This window comes from Anser brachyrhynchus (genome assembly GCF_964034855.1).
Source record: "Anser brachyrhynchus genome assembly, chromosome: 1".
NCBI classification, from domain to species: domain Eukaryota; kingdom Metazoa; phylum Chordata; class Aves; order Anseriformes; family Anatidae; genus Anser; species Anser brachyrhynchus.
In genome coordinates this window covers 88,545,442-88,571,550 of record NC_137694.1, presented here as the reverse complement: position 1 = coordinate 88,571,550, position 26,109 = coordinate 88,545,442, and the positions used below count along the sequence as shown (strand labels likewise).

The 26,109-nt window shown below is 40.7% G+C and overlaps 1 protein-coding gene across 10 annotated transcripts in view; it reads right to left on the bottom strand.

Annotated features, from left to right (window-relative positions):
- The window catches only part of POU2F1 (POU class 2 homeobox 1), a 117,374-nt gene that overhangs the window by 88,640 nt on the left and 2,625 nt on the right, over positions 1-26,109 (bottom strand). The window contains exon 1 of one of the 10 annotated variants that reach the window (XM_080586575.1): positions 23-82. The exons of 8 other annotated variants lie outside the window; for them this stretch is intronic. In XM_080586575.1, the coding sequence (XP_080442701.1) occupies positions 23-53 (31 nt within the window). In that variant the 5' untranslated portion in view covers positions 54-82. Of the gene's footprint in view, positions 1-22; positions 83-26,109 lie in introns of those variants that run through there. One more of the 10 variants, XM_080586571.1, reaches the window with a different exon arrangement.

Sequence of the window (26,109 nt, the reverse complement as noted above, 5' to 3'; positions counted from 1 at the left end):
GCTTAAGAAAAGATTTCTATACCTTGAAAGTCTTGTGGCATGCATTTCCTCATAACTCTGATTTAGTCCTATTTTCTTGTTCCTTTTTGAAATAAACAGGAAGAAATTATGAACTTCAATGAGATATGCAAGTGTAGCAGGGACATAGAGACAACATGTTAAGAAGAAAAGAAAACATCTGTATTTCCTTCCCATTCTCTTCCACCTGAAATAAATTCTTTGCCTGCAGTTTGTCTTCTTTTCTGGAAGCATTTACACAGTATCTAATGCTATCCACCACCATGACTACCCCTGGGGCTTTTATGAGGGTGGGAACAATCAGTATAAGAATTACTAGGGACATCAAAGAGACAAAACATTTATTGAAGAGGGAAGAGGAAGAGAGAGTGTGAGGTAACGAGGGTCCTACTGTATTTACCTTATGTGCCAAGCATGTGGACAGCAATAAAAACCATGTAGGGAGCAATTTTGGTCAGAGAAAGAACACGGCAGCCTAATGGGAGGCCTTTGTTCTTCAAAAGGGTCTCCTTTTCCCCTTTTGTGCTTCACTTAATTCATGGCATCTGAGCTGCTCTTGAACTTGACAGACAGAGAGAAGGAGGGGGGAGAGATGGAGAAAGGGGGAGACAGACACAAAGAAAGAAAAAAGAAAAAAGGACTTCAAAGAGTTTTCCTTTGAAAATTCACTTGTGCTATATGCATTGCTGAAGGTTTTGGATTCAAAAAAGGGCAGAAAACATTTCATATAATTTCATCATGGGGATAAATTGTCCAGTGCTCTTATTAAGGAGAGGTAGAAGGAAGGAACAGAACAAAAAATATATAAATAAATAAGTCTCTGAACTAAGGAATATAAACACAATAGAATTATTCCCCGGGGTGCTTTTTATTTATTTTCATGTTAAATCTTATTCTCAGTGGATCCCAATACATTTATCAGAATCTTATCAAAAAACATCTGGCTTCCAGTAGTCACCTGAAAAGCATACATTTTATACACAGCCCAATCAGAATTCCCAGCACAGCGATTCCTGCTCGGACAGCAGCGAGAGCGCATCAAAATAACCAGCGCCATCTGCGGGGCGAGCTCACAGCCGAATACCGCCTGCATCCCTCCAGCAGAACGCAAGACCACTCCACGCAAACTGCTCCAAAGCACCAGCTCCCCCCAAATGGTTTATCGTTACTTACAGTAAGAATCACCACATTAATTCTTCAAAACACAAAGCGGCTAGAACTCAGTTAAAAAAAAAAATCAGTGTGCATCTGAGACAGACTCCCAAGTTTGGTCTCCTCCGCTTTAAATTGGTTGAGCATGCTCCACTAGCTCACCAACAGCAGTTAATATTAGCGCTCGTAATATATTCGGCTTTTCACCCTCTTTAAATATCCATGCCATAGGCAATACTTATATGAAATAATTCATAACTGCAGACTGCACTTTTCTCAAGCATCTTTTTTGTTCTCTCTAGACCACCACCTCCCCTCAGTACTGTGCAGCAACTACATGCATGCAATTTAGATATTCCTTTGTGGATTTTTATCTGTGATGTATATACTGAAAATGCTTGCCAATAATATTTGTAATAAAATGAGATTGCAAAGCGTACAGACAGTCGTGTGTCAATATCACAATAAATTATTAATAGTTAATCATTAAGTTAATTCCATAAGAGACCTCTAATGCATAGGGATCTTAAGTTGTCCCTTATTGACAATTACCCTGTCTCCTTACTGATTTACATATTCTGACAACATAAATGTCTACCTACAGAACACTATTTCCAGAGTGCAGAAAGTAGCATCCATAATGCAATGTACCTACTTGATAATGCTCTTCTCGTTACTTCACTACTCTAATTTGAGAACAGATCGCTTCTCTATCTGAACAAAAAAAGGTGGGATTAATTTAAAGATTTGGAGTTTGGGTACAGCTTACACCACTTTTCTTTCTTTTTTCAAATAGCACTATGAAGTGTCTACTTTTTAAGGATATGTATTTTGATGAGCTTGCACAATGCTAATCTTATTTCAAAATCCAAATGTGCAATTAGACTATGCAAGTTATACAAACATGCACATTTATACACTAACTCACAAACAAGTACAGCTCTAGCAGACTGCCAGTGCAGCCACGGACACAGCGGAGTTTAGCTATCGCTGTGCTCTAAGAGATTCCCTCTCACGTTGCCACCATTTTTATTGTTAAAGGCAGGAATCCATGTTACCGCTTTAGAACCTGTACAAATTCCTCACAAGATCAGGCATCTATTAAAAACTGTTTTGCCTCATGTACAAAAAATACGAGACTCGTTCACAGTTATCAAACTTAAGAACTAAGCCAAAAGGCATGCTGAGTTAAGGGTTTTTAACCCCAAGTCCCTTTTTTAAGATCATATATTTTGCCCCTTTGTCTGGAAAAAGAAAAGAGGCTTCCTACTTTTGTAGGTTTTCCTTTATGCATGGAACTTAAGTCTAAAATGACTGATAGCCTACTACACCACCCATAAGGTAACCTGGGAATCATCGTGAAATAAAGCCTGTAGAAATGTTGTTTCTTTAACAGAAGCTTGCTTTGTACAATTAAGAACTGTGTTTTCTGAAGTCATTCTGCTTTAAAAAAATAATTTTGGGGGAAATTCCACTACAGAGTTGCAGAATCTGTACCTATTATGTCAACTTTACAAGCTAGATAATGTATTTCAGATTATGGATACTAAGTAGAAGCAAAAATAGATGGAAGTAAAGAGCTTAAAGAGCAATTTAAGCAATTGAAGATAAAAATCAAATCTGTTTTGTGCAGCGCGAGTGCCTTTGAGTATTAATTACATTTATAAAACACTTTGAATACTGACAGTGTTACACCCATATGAAGCAGACAGCACTAGGATATTTACAGCGTACTAATTATAGAAATCTAAAATATCTGAGACTAAAACTAAAACTTTGGGGAAGAGTAGAAGCACTGAATCCAGAATTTCTACTGCCTTCTATAGGATCTGGTTTGCTCCCACACTTGTTTCTTCGCAAAAGGAAGTTTACCTTTGCCACCCAAAGCTCTTACCTGAAGACAACTGCAGTATCTGACTTGATGCTGGAAAGCATTTAAGATCTCACAGTTGGCAAAGAAAATACATTAATGATTACAGAGACTTCTGTTTCTGAGAATCCTCCTACCCTATTAAAAACAAACTATACATAAATATGTTAAAATTACTTGTATTCTACACAAACCCAGAATCTTGACCAACTTAAATGCATCATTCTGTGAACCCTAGCTTGTCTGCTAAGTTTTCATGTTATATTTGACTGAGTCTTTTCTTGTCCTCATTTTTAAGGACAACTTTAATAATGTTAACTCTTGAATGCCTGTCATGAGTCCATCTTACTGTCTTCCACCCCTAGGATCCCTCTCCTTCCCTTACTCGGTTTCATGGAAATCGCAGAAAATTTTCTAAATACTTCTGCTTTTCTGTCAAATTGGTTGAAATCAACCAAGATTTTAGAAAATTAATCAGGGGCCTGGAAACAAAGACACTCCACTAAAGAAACAAAGTTAAAAAATTCTTTCATGTAATACATTTCATGTTTCAATTCCTATAGAACATTTCCTCTTGCTTAAACCAAACAGTCCCAACAACCAGATTTTGACAATCTCAGCTAAAAGTAGGATGAAGAACGTTTCAAGTATACGGATAGAAGACACCAAAGACAACTAATATCTATCATGACGGTACTGAGTGGCAGAACAGTCACAAACTAACTCCTTAGCAGACTGGTCCTAAGTTATTTTATCACGTGCATACTGGAGAACAAGGTGCTAAGCACATCTTCTGAAGAAAAGACACTTCTAGAACAAAGCTAATACTTAACATTTAGGGCAACAAGCAGAGTATAGTCATATACCATACTTGAACCAGTCATCAGAAAAATAGTTTATAAAGCAACCCAAATAAAGCACACTGCATTAATCCAGCATACAGATCGTAAAAAAAATTCATTCATCATGACACTGACTGGAGGCAGCAGTGTTATTATTTTAAAGTTAAAAAGAAATCTCATCTGTTTACTTTGTTAGTGCAGCTTCCAGGCATACGCTTTCAGAAAGGGAATGCATATATTGTATAAATAACTCTTGTAGAGTCTTCTTCCTCCTGTGATGTGCACAGCAATCACCTTTCTACTCAGAGACTTCCTATTCTCAAAGTCACTATGTAGATTATGTATTCTGTCTCCAACTATTTACTTCTCTTAATTGTGAACGTCCGCTGGGAATACTTCAGGGAAACTTCAAAGAACGCCTCCAGAAATGTTGCTACCAAAACCAGGTAATTGCTCTGGTATTTGGGGTTTAAGATACATCAGACTTAAAGGCTATACTAGGTATACGAAGGAAAAAAAAAAAGAAAAACCATCCACATCGCAATCATAAGAGCCCTCTAAATTCTCACCCTCTTTTTAAGTTTCTGATATCCTTTCCCAGTCAAACCAAAGTAAGAACTCTAGACTTTCTAGTGCCTACAGAAATGAAAACAGAACTGGAAGCAATTAAGCCAAATATCTTCTCATGCCAAAGATACTTTACCATATTGCTTCTTTATTTCTTCTTCTAAGATTTGTCCATTCAAAAGTCAGTATAAAAACAGTGTGGCCCAACAAGCAGCCAACAGCTATTCCCACCTTTGCAACCTTTTCCAGAAGATAAGAATGGCTCTTACAGAAGGAAATGCTGCCTAAGCAGCTTTTCTTACATGCACATTCTCATAGAGAGATAGACTTGCTACGGACATGAAGGAAGCAGAAGAACAGAGGGGAATCGCTGTATCAGTTCTTCCTATGCTATAAGGGCCACCAACTCGAGGTTTGTGGGCTAGAAGCCCTCCCTTTTTTGGCCTCTCCATCCCTCTCTCACACCAACTGCTGCTGCTGGAAAAAGAAAGGCTACTGTTTGAATGACAGAGCTGGGTACACTACTGCTTATAGAAACACAGGATTAGATAGCACTTCCGTCCCACAAATGAGGGGAGGTTTGGTACATATAGAGGACAGACTGTCAAGTAGTCTCAAACTCAGCCAGGGAGTTTACTTAAGCTTTCCAAATCCGATAAAGCAGAAAAACAAGGAACCACATCCTTATCACAAACTGTCAAATCAAGCTTATGAGAACGGCAGCCTTGAGACCTATGGCTTCAGTGTAATCCAGAAGCTTCAGTTAAATGGTACTGTAAAAACTATACATTGTTTTACCATGTATTGATAACACTTTCTTTTTTTTTATTTTTTGAACCAAGAGAACTCTTATCTCCCTGATACCTCCTTTAAAATCACATAAGAGTCTATCTACCTCTTGTCTTGACATGATGCAACTTCCACAGCATCTAAAAACTCCCTTTGTGTTTACTTTAGAGTGGCCAGGAGACTAAAAAGAAACTAGAGTACAGGGAACAACTTTGCTCACGGCAAGGCTTTGTGCACCATTCACTAATGGGTATTTAAACAAAGACTGACTCATTTCCTCTCAATTTATTCAATCTTGTCTTACTGTAGTGAAATGGCAAGAGTGAACATTTGACATCACCTTCATTTTAACAGCAACCGATTAAGATATCGCAGATACGTGACTACCGCTCCACAGAAGCAGCAGCTCACACCAGGCAGCCTATGAATGTCACTTGGGAAGAGCGCACCAAGTCCTCCTGACAACTGATTAATTACCTTTTGCAATGCACTGTTAGTGGCTCCTCACTTACCTACCCTCATGTCTTAGTAACTGGTTTGGGTTAATAATGAAGGACAGTTTTAAGAGCATTCACTACTAATTCAGTCAAAAAAGCCTACTGGTACAACAGTTTCACTATCTGGATGTCATTTCTTTTTCAGGAAGCTGACGTAATATAGAGTCAAAGCTTTCTTGGTAGCCATACTTTTTCTATTTTTACTAGTTATTATTGAGAATTCAAAACAAAAGATTCCTGTCGTCAGCGCTGGGTTACTACTAAGTGCTATCAGCTCCAGAATATCCAAAAAAACTATCAAAAGCTAACTGAATATCATAGTGCAGATATTTGACAGCAATCAGAAAGCCGAAAGCTGAGCAGATAGTGCAACAGAAGCCAAATGCTGCAAAGGCTTATTGTAGCTTGAATAATGCTCCCTGAAAATGACAAATTGAATACTGAGTAACACAAAACAGACTGGGGATTCAGAAAAAAATCAGAATCTCAAAACTAAATTCAAGACACTTGCTATTTCTTGGGCAGGAAAAGTAAAGGAACATACCTTCATGTGTGGAGCCATATGCAGTTAAAAATAACAGTGTCCCAGTAGTAAAAGATAAGGATTACTTATTCAAGCAATACTTAACGTTAGTTGAAATACTGGGGGAAGAAGGGAAAAATTCATTATCTATCACTGTATATTTATTCAGTGTATTTTATCTAATGATCACAAAATACTTCCCAAACATTAAAACCTCAAGCACCCAACAAGACAAGGAAGTGTGTGTGAGTGGGTAGGTGGGGGTGTTTTGGGTGGGTTTTTGTTCGTTTCTAACTGGGAAAAGTGAAAACAAACCAAAGCCCCACACCCTGAGAAACATGTCAACCTGGAAACCTGCATAAGACTCTATTCAGAGGCAGTACAGACTGGTGAAAATCTATGAATTTCTAACCTCATATCTCTGAAGCTACTGTGATTATCATATTTAACAGCAGCATACTAATATTTTACTTGGTAATCAACCCTTATTTTCCAGACTTTTTCCATTTTGTTTTGCCTTGTTACAGAACCTAGTATCTCAAATTTTTTCTTGCTGTGTCAGTACACAGTTTAGTTGCCAAAACAGTATTACTGTTCAATTTATTACGTATCTTGTATCTTATTTCTTTGCTTTCCAGTTAACAGCCTGGTATTTACCACGTTGAATTGGTTTTCTCACTTCCTAGCTCACTTACCAACAATATCCAAAACCTTACACAGCAACTGCATTATGTATATGAAATAGCTGTAGCTGAATATGTGCAAAGTAAATGCATGCAACCTTAATGGAGCCAAGAAACAGCAACACCTCGGGGTGGAATTTTGTTCAAGGGAGAAGGAAAAAATCCTGCTCGTGCTTATGAAACAAACCCCCTCAAGGAATTTCAGTTGAGACAAAATTATCCCTAAACAACAATAAAATTAAAATTTGGTGATGATGGCTAGATGCCAAGAGCTGCAATACTCCTGCAATAGGCAGTGCCTCTCAGGCGCTGGCTCCAAGATCAAAGCTCAGAGACCTTGAAGCCTCTGACTTGGAAAGCAGGAAGACAACGCCAAGACCGTTGGTTTATTGTGCCACTTTGAAAGGCTGAACCTTCCGGCTTTCAGCAAATTTCCCCAGCACATCAAACTCCTGATTCGGAAAAGATAAAATCCCACCTCTTGCCACGGCTAGTACTGTTCTACAGTGGTACACAGGAAATTTTCAACCATCCCTATTCATCCAAGTACCAGCTTTTGTTCTTTCACTCATATTTATTGCCACATTTCATCAGAATCCTGGTGACCACGCATGCTAGAGCCCCAAGATCTACATGCAAAAATAAGTTTTTTTTACTATTAATTAATTGTAATAGCATTCCTAGACCATCTGTTACTTTGGTAAAGTCATTAAACTGATTTGAAATACCACAGCTGAATATACATAATCTTTTTCAGGTGAAAAGCAACTGGGAACTTAGTGTTGCTGCTGGATTAGACCTGCTTGTTTCCAAGTGCTGAAGGAAGCTGAAGCTGTCCAAGCTTTATAATGACAGGTTCCCCATTCTGCAAAGAATGTAATCAGAACTACAGCAACTTCATAAAAGAACAGTTTATTACCTTGCGATATAATTTCCCCTTGGTTGACGTTAAATAACACATTAAATACAATATTTATTTTATAACATCAAGCAATTTCTACAAAAGGGCTGGCACTCCATCAAGCTGCATGAGTTCAGCAAGAATGTTCATTTCTTCTCCTTTGCACTTGAGAATTAACTGTTAGGGTAGCCTTGGTACACAGCAGCAGGCACCAAGCTTCTCAGGAAGAAAGCTCGCAAGCACCCTGTCATTTCTCCATACTGGTCAGACGCCTCTAATGAGAAGAGCGTGTTCTTCCAGAATTAACCTCACATTCAAGGCTTCGGGAAGGTAGAGGTTGTCTTTGAATTGCTACTCAATTGAAAGGCAATTTAACTGCCTTCATCCGAAAACCCAGGGAAGGCTGTTCCCTACCACTGTTTTAAATACCAAATGCCCCATTTCGCAGCAAAGGCGCATGAGAATCTGTTTCTACTGCAAATTTAAGTTCTGTCATTCGACTGCAGTTCTGCACTGTGCTGCTGGTTTACAATCTCAATTTGTAATGCATTTACAGACTCTATTCCTACAGAGACTTTGGAAGGGCAAAAACTTTCTCACTAGGACACTATAAATACAAAACAGGCTTTTATTACTGTAAACTTGGACTACCTCTTCAAGTCATAAGTCTTTACACACCGAACTACCAGTGAGCAGAAACAAAAGCATCAGTGCCCTGAGCAGTCTGGCTTGTATGGTTTCTTGTGTCATCATGTCTCTGTAACACTACCGGGTATCCCTGACCAGCCTTGTCAGGAGAACTTTTGTCTGTCTAGAAGTGACACAAGGTATTATGTAGCTTCCTGTCCCAGTTCACATTTCAAAATGCTTTTTACTCTCTCGGTTAAGTAGAGCAGCAACACTGATGTGTTGAAGTCATGAAAGCACTATATTTAGTAAAATAGTTATATATACACAGCAGTCCATCACCTGCCTTAACCACTCAATGCCTCACTAGGTAAAAATCAGACTTGTCGAATGGAAACACCATATCCCAATGCTGCAGTCCAAGCGCACCTTATTAATGCCCACCATTTCACTCTGAATGTCATACAACTATCCTGTGGCTGGAAATACAGCCTCTGCGTACTTTTGAGAGAAAACAATGCATTTCAAGCAACAGATTTGTCCAGGTGTTCTGATCTAGCACTGCTTCTTTCTCTCCACGATCATAGGTAAAATAGACATGACTCTTAGAGATAATGAGCAAGGTCAGGAGCCAGTCACTTCAGATACGGAGTTTTTACTCCATGAACCTGCAAGCCTGGATGGTTAACTGCTGTCATTTCTTTCTTGGGGGCTTGGGGAAGGAGAAAAGAGGGGGAAAATTTTCCCGGCACTCCTAGTAGCAACGTTTTCACAGAAAAATAAAAAAAGGAGCCCACAGCTAAACATTTAAATGATTATTTAAATGTGATCGATCCATCTCCTCCCCATTGCTAAAAGAAAACAAGAACTGCAATCTAGCAATGCAGATCCCACTTGAGCTTTTTCTCCGTGGGCTGGGGCGGAGTGCTATTGTGCAGGCACCACTCTGCCCTAAGCACCCTGCAGCCGCTACACACGGCTTTATTTCTGCATTCAGCGTGCTTCGGCTTCACACACACACAGCAAAGAATCTCGCTGAAAAGGTCATTAAAACTAATCAACAGTGGCAGTGTTCCCAAAAATAAGGTGAGACACGGGAAAAGTGAGCAAAACTGAAAGGAACAGAATCAGATTGTGACCACCAAACTAAGCTTGCGTCACAGAGAACAAACCTCAGAGGAAAGTCAGAGGGGGAATTACATTTCTATGGTAAAGATGGGGGGTGAACACCAGAGAAAAATGGGAGGAAAGCTGTGTAAGCTTTCACTCACACAAGCAAAAAAAAAAATCCATCTCTATTCTTTCCCTTTTGAAGTGCCATAAAGAAAATAATACTCCAGCTGTTAATTTTAAGATGGCTCCGCTTCTTTTTTTCTTTTTTGGAACTTGAAAAGTGATTTGAAACCAGTTCTTGCAGGGTCCTCCCCTCATTAGAAAATTCTGATCACACAACTAAAAGCACTGACACCTGGATGAACTGAACTGCTTGCCAGTGTTACAGAAGGAAGAAAAGAAGAGAATTCATCAATTGCACTACTGAATATGAGTTCATTTATCCAGAAAAAATGCGCATCTTATTGAATGAAAGCAGTATGAAAAGAAAACGCCTCTGCAGTGGCACATCATCCCAGTATTTAAACAATCAAGTGCTCAGGCTGTCTTTTTTTAATATAAAAAGGAAATAAATTCAACACAGCTTCTCAGGCAAAGGTTCTGGAACTGAAAATATCAGACATCCATGTTCTTCCCAACAGGTCTGTGTGTTTCCTCCCTGGTGCAGACCTTGCACAAATTCAAAACAAAACACCACTGAGTTCAACCAGTTGAGATGAGGAGTCTCTAGATTTAATTTCATTCTAGAATAAAGAACTGAACTATTATAATGTACGTGCATCCAGTAAAACATGGCAAAGGGAAATCCTCTATCTCAAAAGAGATCCGCCACATGCACAATGCTCTGCATACTCTCAGAACTGAAATCATCCCTACAAGTCACATAGGAAACCCTGCAATCCTCTCAGAGCCCTACGAGGTTCCCCTAAATGCTGACATCTCTGCAGTACAGGCTGTGGGCAACCTTTTTAAGTAGAACACTTCGAGGGTACTCCTCTCCAGTCTGACTAGATATCCGCCTCGTCTGTTTATTATTCCCATCCCACAATTAATGTTTGCTGTCTACAAATGAAAGATAAGTGTTTATTGTAAACATCCTCTTTTTTTCCCCACACATTTAATGCTATCTGAGAAGCTAACAAATGAGAAGTGGAAGCCAATGCAAATACCACAAACTCAGAGCCAAAAAAATACTAGTCCCTGCCTGAAATCTCGAGGTTGCTTTACTTAAACGCTGCACTGACTCCAATTGCTCTTTTTAAATGCACGCACTAATAGGTAATTGAATGAAAAAAAAGAGCAAGTCCACCGATCCTAAGATTTTTTCTTCTTCACTTGGAGACTTTTCTCTCAAGAAGCATTTACTCCAACAACACTTTGCAATTACAACCAGGCAAGTGTCTCTTCATACCTACTACACCATAGGCATAGACGCGAAGTTCACCCACATGCTGCACTGCTCACAGACTGAAGTGCATGTGGAGTATTATTTTCCTCCAGAGCTGTTCTTTTCCTGCTTCTTTCTCCTGTTTCTTTAGTTTTTGCACTTTTTGATAGCTTACTCCCCTATCTTCATGCTTCCCCCTCTCCCCCAGTTTTTTCCTCCACCATAGCACTGCAGAAGTAAGCATGTATGCGTGTTGTGAGCAAGGTGAGGAACATGACGCAAGACATTAAAAAGAAAAAGGGTGTAAGAATATCACTTCCCCCAACCGCCCCCCCCAAAAAAAAGGTTTGTCTAGAAAAAGCAAAACCATACAAACCCACAAGCTTAATCATAAAAGCCATCATTAGGTTACCAAAATTAACCTTTCCTTCTTTCCATTTACTACAGAGGCAGCCTACATTTTACAGCAAATTCAGTGTTCTTAAAAAATCGGATCACCTGACATCATTAAACAGAGTCACCTTGTGCGAGGCCATCACCACTGGTTCTCATTGGCAATAGTACAGATTACAGACCAATCTTGGGAGGTTTGTTCTGACGTGCCTGTTGTGCGTGAGGACCTAGATACACAGGGTGTGCTGCTTCAGGGCTACAGCTTGGAGCCATCAGCTACACTGACTGTTGAGGGAGCCTCGGGAGCTGAATCTCAGGACGTTCAAATTAGTTAGGAACACAAAACTCTTAAAATAAATACAAGCAAGTTAACTGTGCCTATATTTTCAGGTGTATACAGATAGCTTTATCAAACTTTACCCTGTCAACCATGTATATTTTTGCTTTTAAAATATCATTCACATGTGTGTCAGTGAGCAAGCTATTTCCCAAGATTTACATTCATTTTTAAAGGGAAGTTCTGGACTCGGAACTTTATTTGTCCTAAGACCATTTATGTAATGGTCTGGAAATCCCTGAAGGGCTATAGCAAACCATCACCCTTTCTTTCTGAGTGTGTTATTACAATAGCTTGTTTGCTCAGGTTTGTGCCTTGAATACAGTACCTTCTACTGTGCTTTGGGACAAAATAAGATGCATGGGAACACAGCACTTCAACTGCTAATGGTACGTTTGTTTCAGTAAAATCATGGCTTAATGTCAAAAGGACAGATGAGCTCTGTATTAACGAACTACTGAAAAATAATGCCTTTTTTTTTCCTCCAGCAAACACACCTTGCACACGGAAAACTAGAAAAAAAACAGGGATACAGGGGAGTCTCGCTGTTAAAACAGACACAGTAATTTCCTAAACTGATGATTCAATATCTGTAATTTAATGATTACTGCTGAAACATGTATGATTTCATTATCAATTAATTTAACATCAATATAGCGAGCAAGAAGAAACAATAGCTGAGGTCACCAGGAAAGCATCCGCACGTAGCATGGATGCTGGCAGTTAATAGCAAGTCAAAAAGTACAACCATGCTATCACATCTGATGATTAAACCTAAAGAATGTCAAAGAAAACTCTGGCAGCAATACATGAAACGAGGAAGTGTTATTTTTTTTGCTTTCCCAACAATGAAAAAAAGTATTTTTATTGTCATAGCACTTCCAGCAAGTTGATATTAAAAAGGAGATTTCATGCCAAAGTTGGCTGTTTAATCAGATAAAAAAGGCTTTCCTATTTCCCATTGTATAGATCAAGTTGGCTACAGGAGCCACACAGAGCTTTGAGCAGCACATTTTTCCGCGAGCGCTGTATCGTTTGATCATAGCGAAGCACAAGGGCTGCCGGGTAATCTGAATGAGAGCTGCAGAAAGAGTGAGCCAGGCAGCCTGCTGAGGCCGAGATAACCGTGTCACCCCGGCACCCCACAGCACTCCCAGTCGCAGACCTAGGTGCGGGGGAGAATCCCACGCCTCCATTCACGAGCTCATCATGGACGTTCCTGCAAAGCTCCCAATTAATGCTGCATGTGTTTTACAAAAAAAAAAAAATCTATGAGAACTTTGAAAAACCTCGGTAAGGCCAGCCTCCCTGCACTGAGGAAGACTCTCTTGATTGCTTGCAAAACATTAAGTTTCAAGCCCTGACTGCATCATAAGGTGATATATAGAATTTTCTATATAGGTCTTTGCAAGACACGTAGCAATTTATGAAGCCAATAAAACCCTGTCCTCTAAAGACAGATTTTATTATTAGAGGACAGGACACCTTTAAAGAGGTGTCCTTCTACCTATGATGTTGTCCATCGCATCCAGAAGCGGCACAGGACTGGTGGGTAACGTCTCCTGATATGCAGAACCATGACAGAGGGACCTGTTGATAGGTCGGGCAGGACCCCTGAGCAGGATCAAGTTTAGAAGCTCAGCTTTCTACCGAGCAGTGTCCCCGAACACCTCCCTGATACCTGCAGCCTCCTAACCTTTCTGCAGTAGCGAGCGGCCTCCCTCAGTCAAGTCTTTGCTTTCCTCTGTTAACTCCTCTTTCACACATCCTGATTCTGAAGCATGCTTGGTTCCGGGCTGTGCAACAGGCCAAGTGACCTACACAACAAGCACGTTAGCTCTTTTCATCCAAATCCTTTTGTAGCTGCTGACCTGGGGGAAACAGCCTTCAAAGCTGCAGCCAGAAGTACCAAACCACCACCATTAGCCCCAACCCCTGAACAAAGGCAAACTCAAGCCACTTTTAGCCACTGTATCATGAAATGCAAGCTAATTACTTCGACATACTTCCACCAACATTACCACTCTCGTGCGATTCCAGCACTAGCAGTAAATTGCAAGATGGATTCTAGACTCCGTATAAGCCCAGCATGTAGGAGTCTCTAATGTGACTAAGTACTAATGTACTGCTTCGTTTTTATACTGTATGTTCACATAGAAGCAACAGCACAGAACTGAGGTCATTCCAACTAGCTTATTTATTTTCTAAATAAACAGAACATAACTGGCCCTCATAGAATAATCTGTAGTGGAATAAAGAGCATCGACAGTTTATGTTGTTTAATTTATTAGTTTACAAAAACAACAAAAACACACACACAAGGGGGAGGTTGTTGTTGCTTCCTCCCCACCATGACTCTCATAATCCTGTTCTCTTAGAAGTTAAGTTTGAAAGAAACAGCAGCAGGTTCCTTTCTGGTCTATATATTGCAGACAGGCCATAAGCCTGGACATTAAGGACAGTAAAAAGACTTGCACAGTAAAGCTGATTTTTTTTTTTCCCATTCCAAGTTGTCATTCTTTTTCAGACTTAAGTTTAAGGTGATCATTTTTCCCAAGCATTCCAGAAGAACTTCCTACGCTCCCCTTTCACTTCAGAAGAATTTCCACCACCAAGACACCTGCAGTCCAGAGCTTTAAATTCCACACGCATATAAATACAATAAATAATATATTTAAAAAAATAAAAAATAATTAAATAAATTAAAAATAATTAAATAATAGATTCCACACGCATATAAATATATATCCATATATTTATTCAGTCTAGCTTTAACTGCCACAATACTATTTCTAAATGTAACAGTAGTTCATGCATACACTGCTGGGAACTGAATGATCTAATCTCCATGTGACTAAAAAGTTTGAGTTTTGAGTTAGCAATTTTTCATGCATAGTTGGTTATGTCAGTGTGTCATTAAGAAGCTGTATTCCTTCCAGTGGTTTAGTGTTTAGAAATGAATAGAAAGAAAAAAATTAACAGCTAAATTACAAAATGCTACTCTGAGAATCATATAAACCTAGCCTAAAGACCAAAAGCTTTAGCAATCAAATCATACCAGTACTCTCAAATTAATAAAACCCTCCATGTGCACAGGCATTATAACAAGATAAAAATGTTTGTGTTTTTCAAAAAGTATTTAGAGATTTTAACACAAGCTATCCTAGCAATAGCACATTTATGGTGATTAAAGAAAAAAGCTACTAAGCACAACTGTTACCAACATAAACCAGCAAATCTTCAAGCACAGGACCTCTGCACTTAGATAATGGGAACAACAGCACCTGCAACAGCATTTTGCAGCCTGCTCTGTATTAGGAGCTCATTACAAAAACATCTCAATCACATTTTTAACTTCAGTTGCAGCATGCCAGAATTCAACTTCCATGATATGCTCATCAGAAATGACAGGCTACACAGGATATCTTTTTTCTCATCTGCAGGGAGACAACTGCAACTTTAATTTTCCTGATATGTTTTTCATCTTCCTTACAGGCTGTCTGTGACATCCTCCCATTTGCTAGTGGATGTGTTTCAAGTCTCCATCTTTCTTCAGAGGAAGAAAAATGTGAAGAGGTCATTTAATTCTAACCTCACCTAAATGGATATATGCTCAATACAATTTAATGCAAATAACTGCAGTAGTAAGCCACAAGCAGAAATCCACACATCCTACATTTTCTGTTGTTAGAAGTGCTGAAAGCCTTTCTAATAACAACAAACTCAGGCCCTATCTATACACAGAAACCACCTTTGTCAAACTAAGCCAAAGGTGAAGAATCTCTTCCTTGCCAATGCAAAAAGGCTGTAAAAAAAAAAATACCTGGCATGCCACTCTAATACGCTTTGTGCTATTCACTGATAATGTAAGAAGTCAGACGGCCTCGAAGTCTCAGGCAACCTTTGAGTTAAGCCATTAAGCCAGCTCTAAACAGATACACAGTTATGTCAACAAAATAAATGCACCTAGTTAAGCTCGATGTTTTTATTCACATTTTATTGGGACTAAATGTGGAAATCATATCTCTTTACAAATACAGGAAAAATGCTAAATACTCCTTCGGCTCTCAGAAAGCAATGGAGGATGGGCGAGAGCAGGCAGCGAACAGCCAGCCCTGCTACCTGGGAAATGGAGGTGCGCAGCCCAGTGATAAATGGGAGTGCTCGCGGAGCAGAAAGCAGCTGACCATTTCCAAAGGCTGATGGGCAGGAAGTTTCCTGGTGCAATTTGCAGGTCAACAAATCCTTGAAACGAGACTAGGAAAATACTTCACCTGCTTCAGAAAAGAACAGGACAAAGAAATGCAAGCCAGAATTGAACAAAGTCTTCGGGGAGAAAAGACAACAGGCCACTGCTACACTGCGTTTTCAGGTTTTAAAGGTTTGAATCTCCTCCTCATTTTTAGCATATCAGCAAATTTTTCAGGCTAATAGAGCTAAAGGAGTTGAGAAAAACACAAATGCAAGCTGTCAGTTTCCCAGACTTGGGGGTAAGCGGCAATCAGGTTTAATTGGAGCAGCCTGGATGACGTTAGTGGCCATTACATTTAATAACCCAGCCGGAGCATCACCCAGCAATGAAGCTGGGGATGAAGATAAAGCAGACCGCAGTGAAGTCACCGCTCTGAATTCATGACATCATACTAGTTGCCATGGCAACTGGCCAGTCTCCAGCCCGGTCCTGCCTCCCCTGCAGAAGACGGGAGCACCTGGGCTGCCACAAAGCAACGCGCTTACTCCAACACGCAGCGATTCAGCGGCGCAGGCAATCAGATATTGCTGTGAGTAAATGGCCTTTTCAATACCTCACGTCTCGTCCACCTGGCGTGAGACTTTTTAAACGCTCAGGCACGTATAAAGAGGCCCGGTAAAGTATACACGTGATGAAAAGGGTCTAATTGAAAAACTGATAGGTTTCTTCCGCAGCGCTCATCGGTTTTTCCAGCGCGGAGCAATTTTTCTATTTGTGCTTTCCTCCCCTACGCACGCGTCTGCAGGCATATACAACAAACCTCTGTTCCAATAGGAAACACGGGGTAAAGAAAGACTCCAAGGGGGAAAAAAAATCTAAGGCAGGGAGCCCACAGCTCCTTTGTTCAAGGGCTGCCCCAGCAGAGCCTTCAAACACCAGTTGGGTGTTGTTCACGCGCTCGCTAAATGCAGTGCATCAAATCCGCGGGCTTCTACAAGCAGCCGCAGAGCAGTCATCTTGCAAATAAAAACTTCACCCCTTTCCTCTAAACAGCCCTTTTCCATGAGGAATGGCTGCCATACCCAGTCCACCACTGTTTGCAAACAAATGTAAAAGCTTCAGAAATTAAATCTTTTCCAAAAAAGCTAGGCAGTCGATACAACGATTTATCAGGTCACGCTTAGCTTTCTGACTTACGGTTAAGTATTAAAGGCACAAGTATTTGAGATTGCAGCATCAGTTGTGGCATTTATTAAATTAAATCTCTCAGCATTAGAACGGCACATTAACTTCTTCCTAATAACTCGCTGAATACAAATCTAGGAGCTACAACATCACATACTCAGGTCAGTAATACCACGTACAACATTGTGTAGTTCAACCTTGAGGAGAGTTGATTAGCACCAAAGCAATCGTTTCAAAAGGAATTTTAACGAACAGACCACGCTATATAGTGAAGTACAAAGTACATTTATTTGCTACCTCAATGCTTCTTAAAGAGCAATCTATAAATTTCTGCTGGACCCGAGAACACTTCCACACAACCGTATGTAATTAGTCAACCCGTCGGCACCATTTCAGTATGCACTGATGTTTTCTGTCAGCTTTAAGAAAACAAAACTGTCCAGGTTACCAACTAAACAACAGCACCACGTTTCTGTCCCGACTTCATGCCTTTGTTGGACCCTTCCTCTCTTGCTATCAAGCACCCTGATGACACCAAAAGCGAAGGACAGAAGTACGGAGGTAATCTGCCTCTGCAGTCCCCGCTCTTTATAAAGCTCGTCTCAACAAATGAGCATTAGAGACAGCAGGGAACGCAAACAAAGCGAGGAGTTTCAGAAACAGATGATTAGCAGACAGCTGTATCCCACGTGTTTATCTTCATGTTCTGCTACTACAATCACACATAACCAAGAATGATGGCCGCTACCAGAACGAGCGCGGCAGGAAGATCCCTGGTTTAACTACCCGTCCACAGCATGAAGTGTGCTCAGGAAACAACTGCCCACACTTGACTATATATTACACAAAAACTGTCCAGCACAGAAATGAGCAAAGAAATGAGCATGCCTTCCAAATGTTTTTAAAAGCCTTAGGAACAGATGCTACCACTGGTGATAATCACTGGTGTACACAGGCATAAATCCTAATACACCAAGTACAGTTAATACAACTGCCACAACCTTGGAAAACTGAAAGCAGCAAGTTGATAAAACCTAAGCAAGTTACGCCAGAAACGCGTTCAGATTTCTCAGCTTCTCTATAATCCTAAATTTCTTGAAGTGTCTGTGCTATACAATTTACAGACCTACTTGCGATGTGAATACACGACAAATGGCAGTGAATTCCCTTCCTCATTTGTAAATAGAGTGTTTCTAGCTCAGCCCCACATCATATGAAATCACTACCTCAGTAAATAATGAAAAGATACCACTCTGCCCGCAGTTAATTTTGCTTTTTGAGAGATTGACAGATTAACTGATCCCTTGAGCAACTAAAAACGAATGTGTCTTCTCTGAGTGCACACAAAAAATTACGGATTGTCTCAAGACTTCGGAGAGCTTTTTATGCAACTTTTAAATGAGCTTGTGGAATGAGGTTTACCCCTCCTGTCAAGCCTAACATTTGCTTACATTAACCCTACAAATGGGGAATGAGACAGAACTGCTGGCACATCTTTGTATGTGGTATTTTTCCTCATATTATTCACTTGTCAATACTGTTAAGAGAAGCACCAACTGATTTATTTATTTTTAAGATCTTTAGAGACGCCCACACCACCTGCAATCCTGACAGAGACACCACAATGCAAAGAAACTCTACCTGTCCCTCCTTTCTCTCCAGCAAACCAAGCTGAAAAGCTCTAGCAGCTTTAAGATGCAAGACAACTGTTCTTAACTCTTTATGCCTTTATTCAAACTTCCACACAGCAAATCCTTTCTACTGCTGCAGAGTTCATCATCTAAAAACACAGAAAAAATGATAAGCATTCAAATTCAATGCTATATACTTTAAACTTTGCTGTTAATACATAGTTGTGTTTGCTACAGATGCTGTTAAAAGTGTTACAAAATATTCCTGGATCCATTTTCTATTTTAACTACGTTGGAAACAATATTAACGAAGTAGTTTTTCAGCACAGGCACAGCTCAGTCGCATTCTCTGGAAGTTTTGTGACAGTGGGCCTTAGTCAGTCCTCAGCAGATTTTGAGCGAGTCCCTGCTGCACCACAGAACAGAACCATATAAGGTGCAACTGTGCTGCAAGTAGGTTCCCAAACAAATTAAATCCTATCATGATAGAGCACAGCATTTCTACCTCTCAGAACTCTGAGATATTCTTTACAATGCCATTGTCTCCTGCTATAATGAGAAAAGAGGTAATCTCCAAGTAAAACAAGTTCCAAAATTCTGCAGATTTCTGAAGTCTCTGCCCATAGGCTAGCTCTAGAATATGCTCAAGACCCTCAGTGGGTCTCACAGAGCTGAGAATCTGCTCAGCTGTGGATCCTTTCCATGCAGTAGTAACAAAGGCTGAATGTTTAACACCCACCCTCTTTTCTCTCCCATATCTTCACAAAGTATGGGACATCAAAAAGAGATTCCAGTTCTTTGGTTCCCATGCAAGCAATCTGTAGGGAAGACCCAGGGGCAACCCCAGATTGCTCCACAGAGCTGGAAACATGCAGAGCATGCACAGAACATCATCTTTCCACAACTCTTTCGTGATGCTGATGAGCACTTCAGGATAGGAAGAGAACCACCCACAAAACCTAAAATGAACTGAGAATTAGTAGGAAAGTGTCTTCTATTTGTCTGAAAGAATAAAATACCAAAATCACCATGGACCGAAGATCTATCTGACCCTCCTCCAAAAGCAGTCAACAGCAAACAGCCGGGTACAGGTGTAAAAGCAGGGCAAGCACAGGGATAGTGCCTTTGGTTAAGCTCCCAAATGACAAGAATTTGCAGCTCTGTGCTCACCTGAGCCAAAGGTGAAGAACAACATGCAACTGTCTGCTTAGCCCGTCTTTGTAGTACCGTGCACAGACAGAAACATGTAAGCAGCTGAGGTTTGAAAACAGTTTAGAACTGAGATGTTAAAAAAAAATCTGTAGCCTTAGGAAATCCTTGTTTTTTTCAAAACTGAGTAAAGACAACATTGGAAAATTATAAGGTTTCTAGTTTACGCTTTTCCAGTGGATGTCTCCTCTTTTGATAACTCACAGAAGTCTGCCCTACAACTGCTGCTACTTCACCACAGTCTTCGAGGGCAGTGCTTGGCTAAATCTGGTAGGAAGTGGTGCACCCTGGCAGCCGAAGGCTTCTTCCTTACTGTGGCACATCCAGCCTAACCAAAGAGTAGCTGTGTTGGCAGTAAAATAATAGTCTGATAAAGGTTAGCAATGATGTGATTCGAGCAACTTGCCACGTGTGACTGATTTGAAGTCAGAAGCTGCTAGACCTGGCCTAAGCAAACATACAAAAGAGTAGGTTCTCAGCTGTTCTGAAAGGTACTCCTGAGGTCCCATGTTCAACCAGCTTTGTTGCCAAAAGCTTTCCTAAACTACATTCTGACTGAAGTGGAACAGCAAGTAAAGATAACCTTATGACAAAGCCTGTTTAAGGGAAACTAGTAAGCCCCACGTTTTGCTTGAGGTATTGGACACATTCATAATTTACATTCTGTAGTTCAGATCAACAAAAAGTCAATTAAAAAGTACCATTGGAAAGCCACATACTTCCAGCCCTTGGAACAAACATTACAAACAGAAATTGCCCCCTTATCCCCCCTACCACCCGTTTCTCCTCAGGATCCCACCCTGTTTCTGCCAGTTTTACATAGGCTTTATTGAAACAAACAATAGTCCAAAAATGACAGCCCCCTACTCTTCCTGCCTCTGTTCCCACTTCTTTTTGGCAGCAACCCACCCTTAAATTGGATTAAGTGTAACATGAACTGTACCCTCAGGTATGATGACAAAGCAACTCAGCCGATCCCTCACTCACAGATTTCAATCAGAATTATCTGGGTGACTCCAGGCAGCTTCGACCACAGTCCCTGCTAACCCAGCTAATTTTAACCCAAATGGATTAGACGGCACCCACAAGGGCAGCCCCACCAACAGATGCAAGGGAACAATGAACTCCAGCAGTCAGAAGCAATGATGACTTTCCTGCTACAATTAGAGCTAGAAGAAACTGTCCGCAGCCCAAGCTTTCCCATACATTTTCCAAAGCATCTACAAGCATGCGTGCGTGTATGTGTGCTGGAGGACAGGGTGGGAAACGCTTGTGTGGGTTGGGAGGGAGAGGGGCAGCATTTCCTGACATTGCTGTATCTCCGCAGCCTTAGAAATAATCAAATTCAATTACCTGTTTAAACCTACCTTTGAAAATTGAAACAGAAGAGATAACCTGCTGTACTAAAGATCAGCAGGTAAGAAACAGAATTATGGATAAACAGAAAGGCATCTTTGCAACAGGACTCCTGAAAGAAACTTAAAGCGCATTTCTCATTCAGTAGACCATATTAACTAATAATATAGAAATGAGTGATTCATCAAATGTCTGAGTCATTTCTACCTTTATTCACTGTATACTCCTCCCCTTGGGCTATATCCAAGCAGTATAAAGCTACAACTTCACACTGGTATGGTCAGGCACAAATTACTAAGTCACATGGTATTTTTCAAATAAAACTGAATCATCAGAAGGACAAAGAGAACAAACAGCAAAGGAGCTCACTGCAAAAGGGATGGTGGCTTCCCAACAGCCCTTGAGCCTTAAAGAAAAGGAGAAGGGAAAAAAGAAACAAGCTACATCTCCATCATTCAACAGGTTTTTGTGCATATATTTTTTAAGTCTTCTACAGTATTTACTATTTTAGTAATTTAGCTATTCACATCTTCATTTTCCAAAACTTTGTGCCATGTCATACAGTGTCAAACACTGTCATTTTACAGAGACTACCATATGCTACTTCATTTCTATACAGCCAAATCTAATTTCTGGGAAGAAGGGGGAAAAAAAAAGGATGACGAGCAAAAGGTTCGTTGTCACAATGTCACAATTTATAGGAAAGATCATGTCTCAGACTGATCATGTTAAATGGCTGAAGCAGGGATATCAGTCAGAAATTTAGCAAAAGTAACAGTGTGTGTAACTTCCCAGGTACTTTTGTTGGTATGTCCTTTTGAGCCACAGTCTTTTTAGGGTTGTCTCACTGCAAGCAGCACTAAAACAACGAGAGCCACTTTGAGGTCTCATTCACAATTTTTATTTGAGCGTTTCTGCCATGACTACCATTAATGCAATCATACCTGTGACAGCATAAGCCATGCCAAATTGTCAGCATCTGTTAGTCTCTAAGCCACTCTTTTGCTTAAGTGCAGTTTCATTACCAGTTTCGGACACCTCTGTACAGCCTGCTCCTAGAACAGGAGGTGCTGCACAGCACCCGTGGCCCTACACCCCATTGCTTCCCTTGGGTCAGCACCGCTGGAGATCACCTTGAGCTCATCAGCTGAGGTTTCGCAGTGGTTTACATCAACCTAAAGGTGAAGCTATACAACTAAGCTAACCAAAATACTCGCTGCTGCTTCTGAAAAGAGGACATTTCACTTCTCTTCCTTCTTTCCCCTTCTTCCTCCACTTTCACCCACACTCCCTCCTGCACTGGCCTTAACACAGCTTTAGGTGTTTGTTGAGCTGATTTCAATCCACAAAAGCAAAGATCTAAAATTATCTCAGGCTAGTTTTCCACCAGGTTAGCAAGTTAAACTTGAGCATCCTGGAAATCAGTAGGCGCCAGGACTGGTGCCAAGTAAGAGGTATGATCATGCTGCTGAGAGCATGACTCCCCGTTTCTGCCAACGGGAAAGCCATCAGATAGAATGAAATTACGAGAAGACTCGAGTCAACATATGTGCTTCTTGTCCCCTTCCTTCATTGGCCCTGCTATTTGTCTAATCACATTGTAAGCCAGTTCAGAGAGCTAAACCAACAAAAAACCTATTCATTATTTTTGGCAAGGCTTGTTTTCTGCCAATTTAATTCCCTGAACTCGCTCAGCAAAGGAGTCAGGCAAGCATCTGCACCAGCGCAGAGAAGGGGGCAGGAACACACAGGGAGAGGAGGCCAGACTCAGGCTGATTTAAATTGTCACCGAACTGCATACCCTACAGCAGATCTACATCACGGCGTAGTTAGAACTGACAGTAATCTGTGCCTTTACAACAGGAGTCCTCCGCCGCCGATGAGGGGACACGAACGTGTCGACACCGAAACATCCTGAGCAAAGTTTAACCTGGGCACAAGCTCACACAATCACACGCGCAGACAGAAGAATCACAGTCCTCTTATCTTCGGAAGCGCTATAAAACACTAGCTAATTATTCCCCTGGTAACACCCCTGTGAAAACGTTCGCTATCGTTCCCATTACACGGATTTAGCCCAGGACTGCAAAGCAAGCAAAGCTGGTGGCAAACTCGGGATTGGAACCCACTAAATCCTCTATACCAAACCACCACCCCGTCACTCAGCTGTGCTGTTTGTTAACCCCAAACTGATTCAATTAGCCAGCAGCAGTCTAATAAAAAACCCCTTTTGCAAAGACTTTGCAATGCACCAGAAAGGTCAGTTTCTGACACAGTTATGTTAGCAACAGCAGGTATTTGCTAGGCAGTTGTGGAATAAGAAGATAGAGAAAGGAATAACACTGAAATTGTAAGTAATTATTTCTACTTCTGGGGAGAAAAATAAGCACACATGAAGCATCGTGAGGGTCAATTCATAAAACTCAAGAAATTTAACACAAAGAACTATAGAAAGGAAAATGTATTTGTGTGCATTTTTTTTTCCTCAATTAACAATTGTCAAACAATTTCAAGCAAAAAAGAGCAATTGCTCAATATACACTAACCAAGACTGGTATCTTCCCTTAATTTTATCAGCCCTCCCACACTCAGTCCAGCAAAACCCACGCTTAACTCGCCTGTATTGCAATGCAGCACAAAAGGAAAAGGGGTGGGAAAATTTGTCAACAGAGAAGCAAATCTCTGCAGCAGCAGCCAGCCAGCACTGTAAGTCTATCCAGCAACATGAGCTGGCCTCTCATTCACATACTAGCTTAAGCACCCAAACCACGCATATCACATTTGAAGTCATGCTTAATTTTACTCAACCCCTTCTTTTGACAACAACTTTGTCACAGAGATTGAAAATGTGTCATGAAACAGTCATTTGCCAGAACTGCCACTGATTCTCTCAAGATAAAAATAATAAAGCCATAACTGTAAGTAACTGCCTAATTGTCAGCTGTATAAAAAACATCGATATCAAGATTGTCTTATTGGCAACAACACTTTGAGGGGAATTGAGAGTACTGCTGGGGAAAAAAAAGAAAGTACAAAAATAAGCTGACTAGATACATACACATTAAAAATGCTGCAAATGTTTTGAAGTCTTGAACTCTAAAATTTGAGGAAGGCAAATGAATATATTATCTCATAGTACAAGCAAGTACTGCAATTTTTCCAGAGAATCGGGAGATAAAATAAACGTGTCTCTGGAAAAAAAAAAAAACACTATTTAAAAGAAAGAGGCTGGATGGCAGATCAATCAACAGCATTCTGGACAGGACGTTCTATGCATCTTTGCATATTTGAACAGAACGAAAACAGCAAAAACAGGCTGCTTTAAATGTGGGATTTACCATTTAAACTTTGACGATAATTATTTAAGTGACAGTAGCGGTCAGGATCTCATTTTTCAGGGTATTATTGGGATTGACCACAAGTAGGAAGGACAGTTCCTCACACAGCCGAAGGGGCTCCTAACAGAGAATATGCTGGTGCTTCACAGGCCTAATGGACAGACGGAGCTGAAGGTTACCTCACTGATTCCGTCAACTGAGGCAACTCCAGACATCGTCACCATTACTTGCTAAGACAAGCATTCAGAAGCTATCCACGTCCAACATCAGGAAGTCAGTATAACACTTATTTGCTTGAATTATTACTGCAGGGTAATCTCTGAGAAATTGCTAGTGACAGCAAAACTGAGATTTTTCCCTCAAGATGACAGGGTGGGAAGCTCAGGTTCTCTCCTTTTCCTTCTCAGAAGGGAGGAGTTAAGCTCCAGCTCCCGCAGCTGATGGGGTTACCACACTGACACACATCCACACATCTTCCCAGTTCTGCTTTTCATGTGGCAGCATGGCTACTGACACAGCTTAACCTTTTCTTCCAACCGGCTGCTAGACTGGTCGGTCATGGTCAGTTTTGAGGCGAAAACAAAGAGGCAGAACCACCTGAATAACTAAGCAGAGGCAATCAGCCAGTAGAACTACTTAATGGGGAGGATGAGCCTTCCTGCTTCTGTCCCTGATAAAACAAAAGCTTAAGAGACAGCCAAAGTACCAGAACATACCCCCCTTGCAAAAATTAGCAAGCACTGAACCAGCAGTGCGACCCTCCACCCTCACCACAGCCAGGTAGTCCGTAGGGAAGAAAAAAATGTTTCTTTTATTCTCCTACCAGTGACAGAGAAGACCCAAGAAGCAGCTTAAAATCCGACACACATCAGCAGGAAAGTAACATAGAAGTCCTTGCTCAAGACTGAGGAGCAGTACCCCGACACTGGCCGTAGCAGCTTCCAACAAGCAAAGATGAGGCCAGGGTTTGAGAAAAGGGACTTCACACTAGCACGCTGCCTATAGGCTTCGCTGCTGAAGACACATTTCTATCTGCATCAACTGGGATGCTGAAGTGAAATTTTAAGCTACGACACAGGCACACAAACGTATGTTGGAGAGAAATGCATTCATATTTTGGCATGTAAATAACTGAATTTGGAGTCATAAACCCCAGCTCAGCTGTAAGACTGCACAAGGCCACTGTCCAGTATTCTGTTCTATAAAAATTACTAAAACGTCAGGGACAAAGAAATTTTGTTTGCAAGATGCAATGTACATTTTTATCATCCTGGATAAAATATCTACAGTCTCAGCAGTGGTTAAATTGCTGCTATAAAGGAAATTGTCCTCAGATAAATGGTTTCCCTATGAGAAGGTTTCAGTGCTACACCTCACCCCAGGTCAATAAATCAAATTAACTGCACCTTGTCCTCTGGCCAATGACATCATCGGCTTGACCACATCTTGTGAAGCGAGTGCAAAAACATATGCTATTTAAGGCATGAAATCATATTACT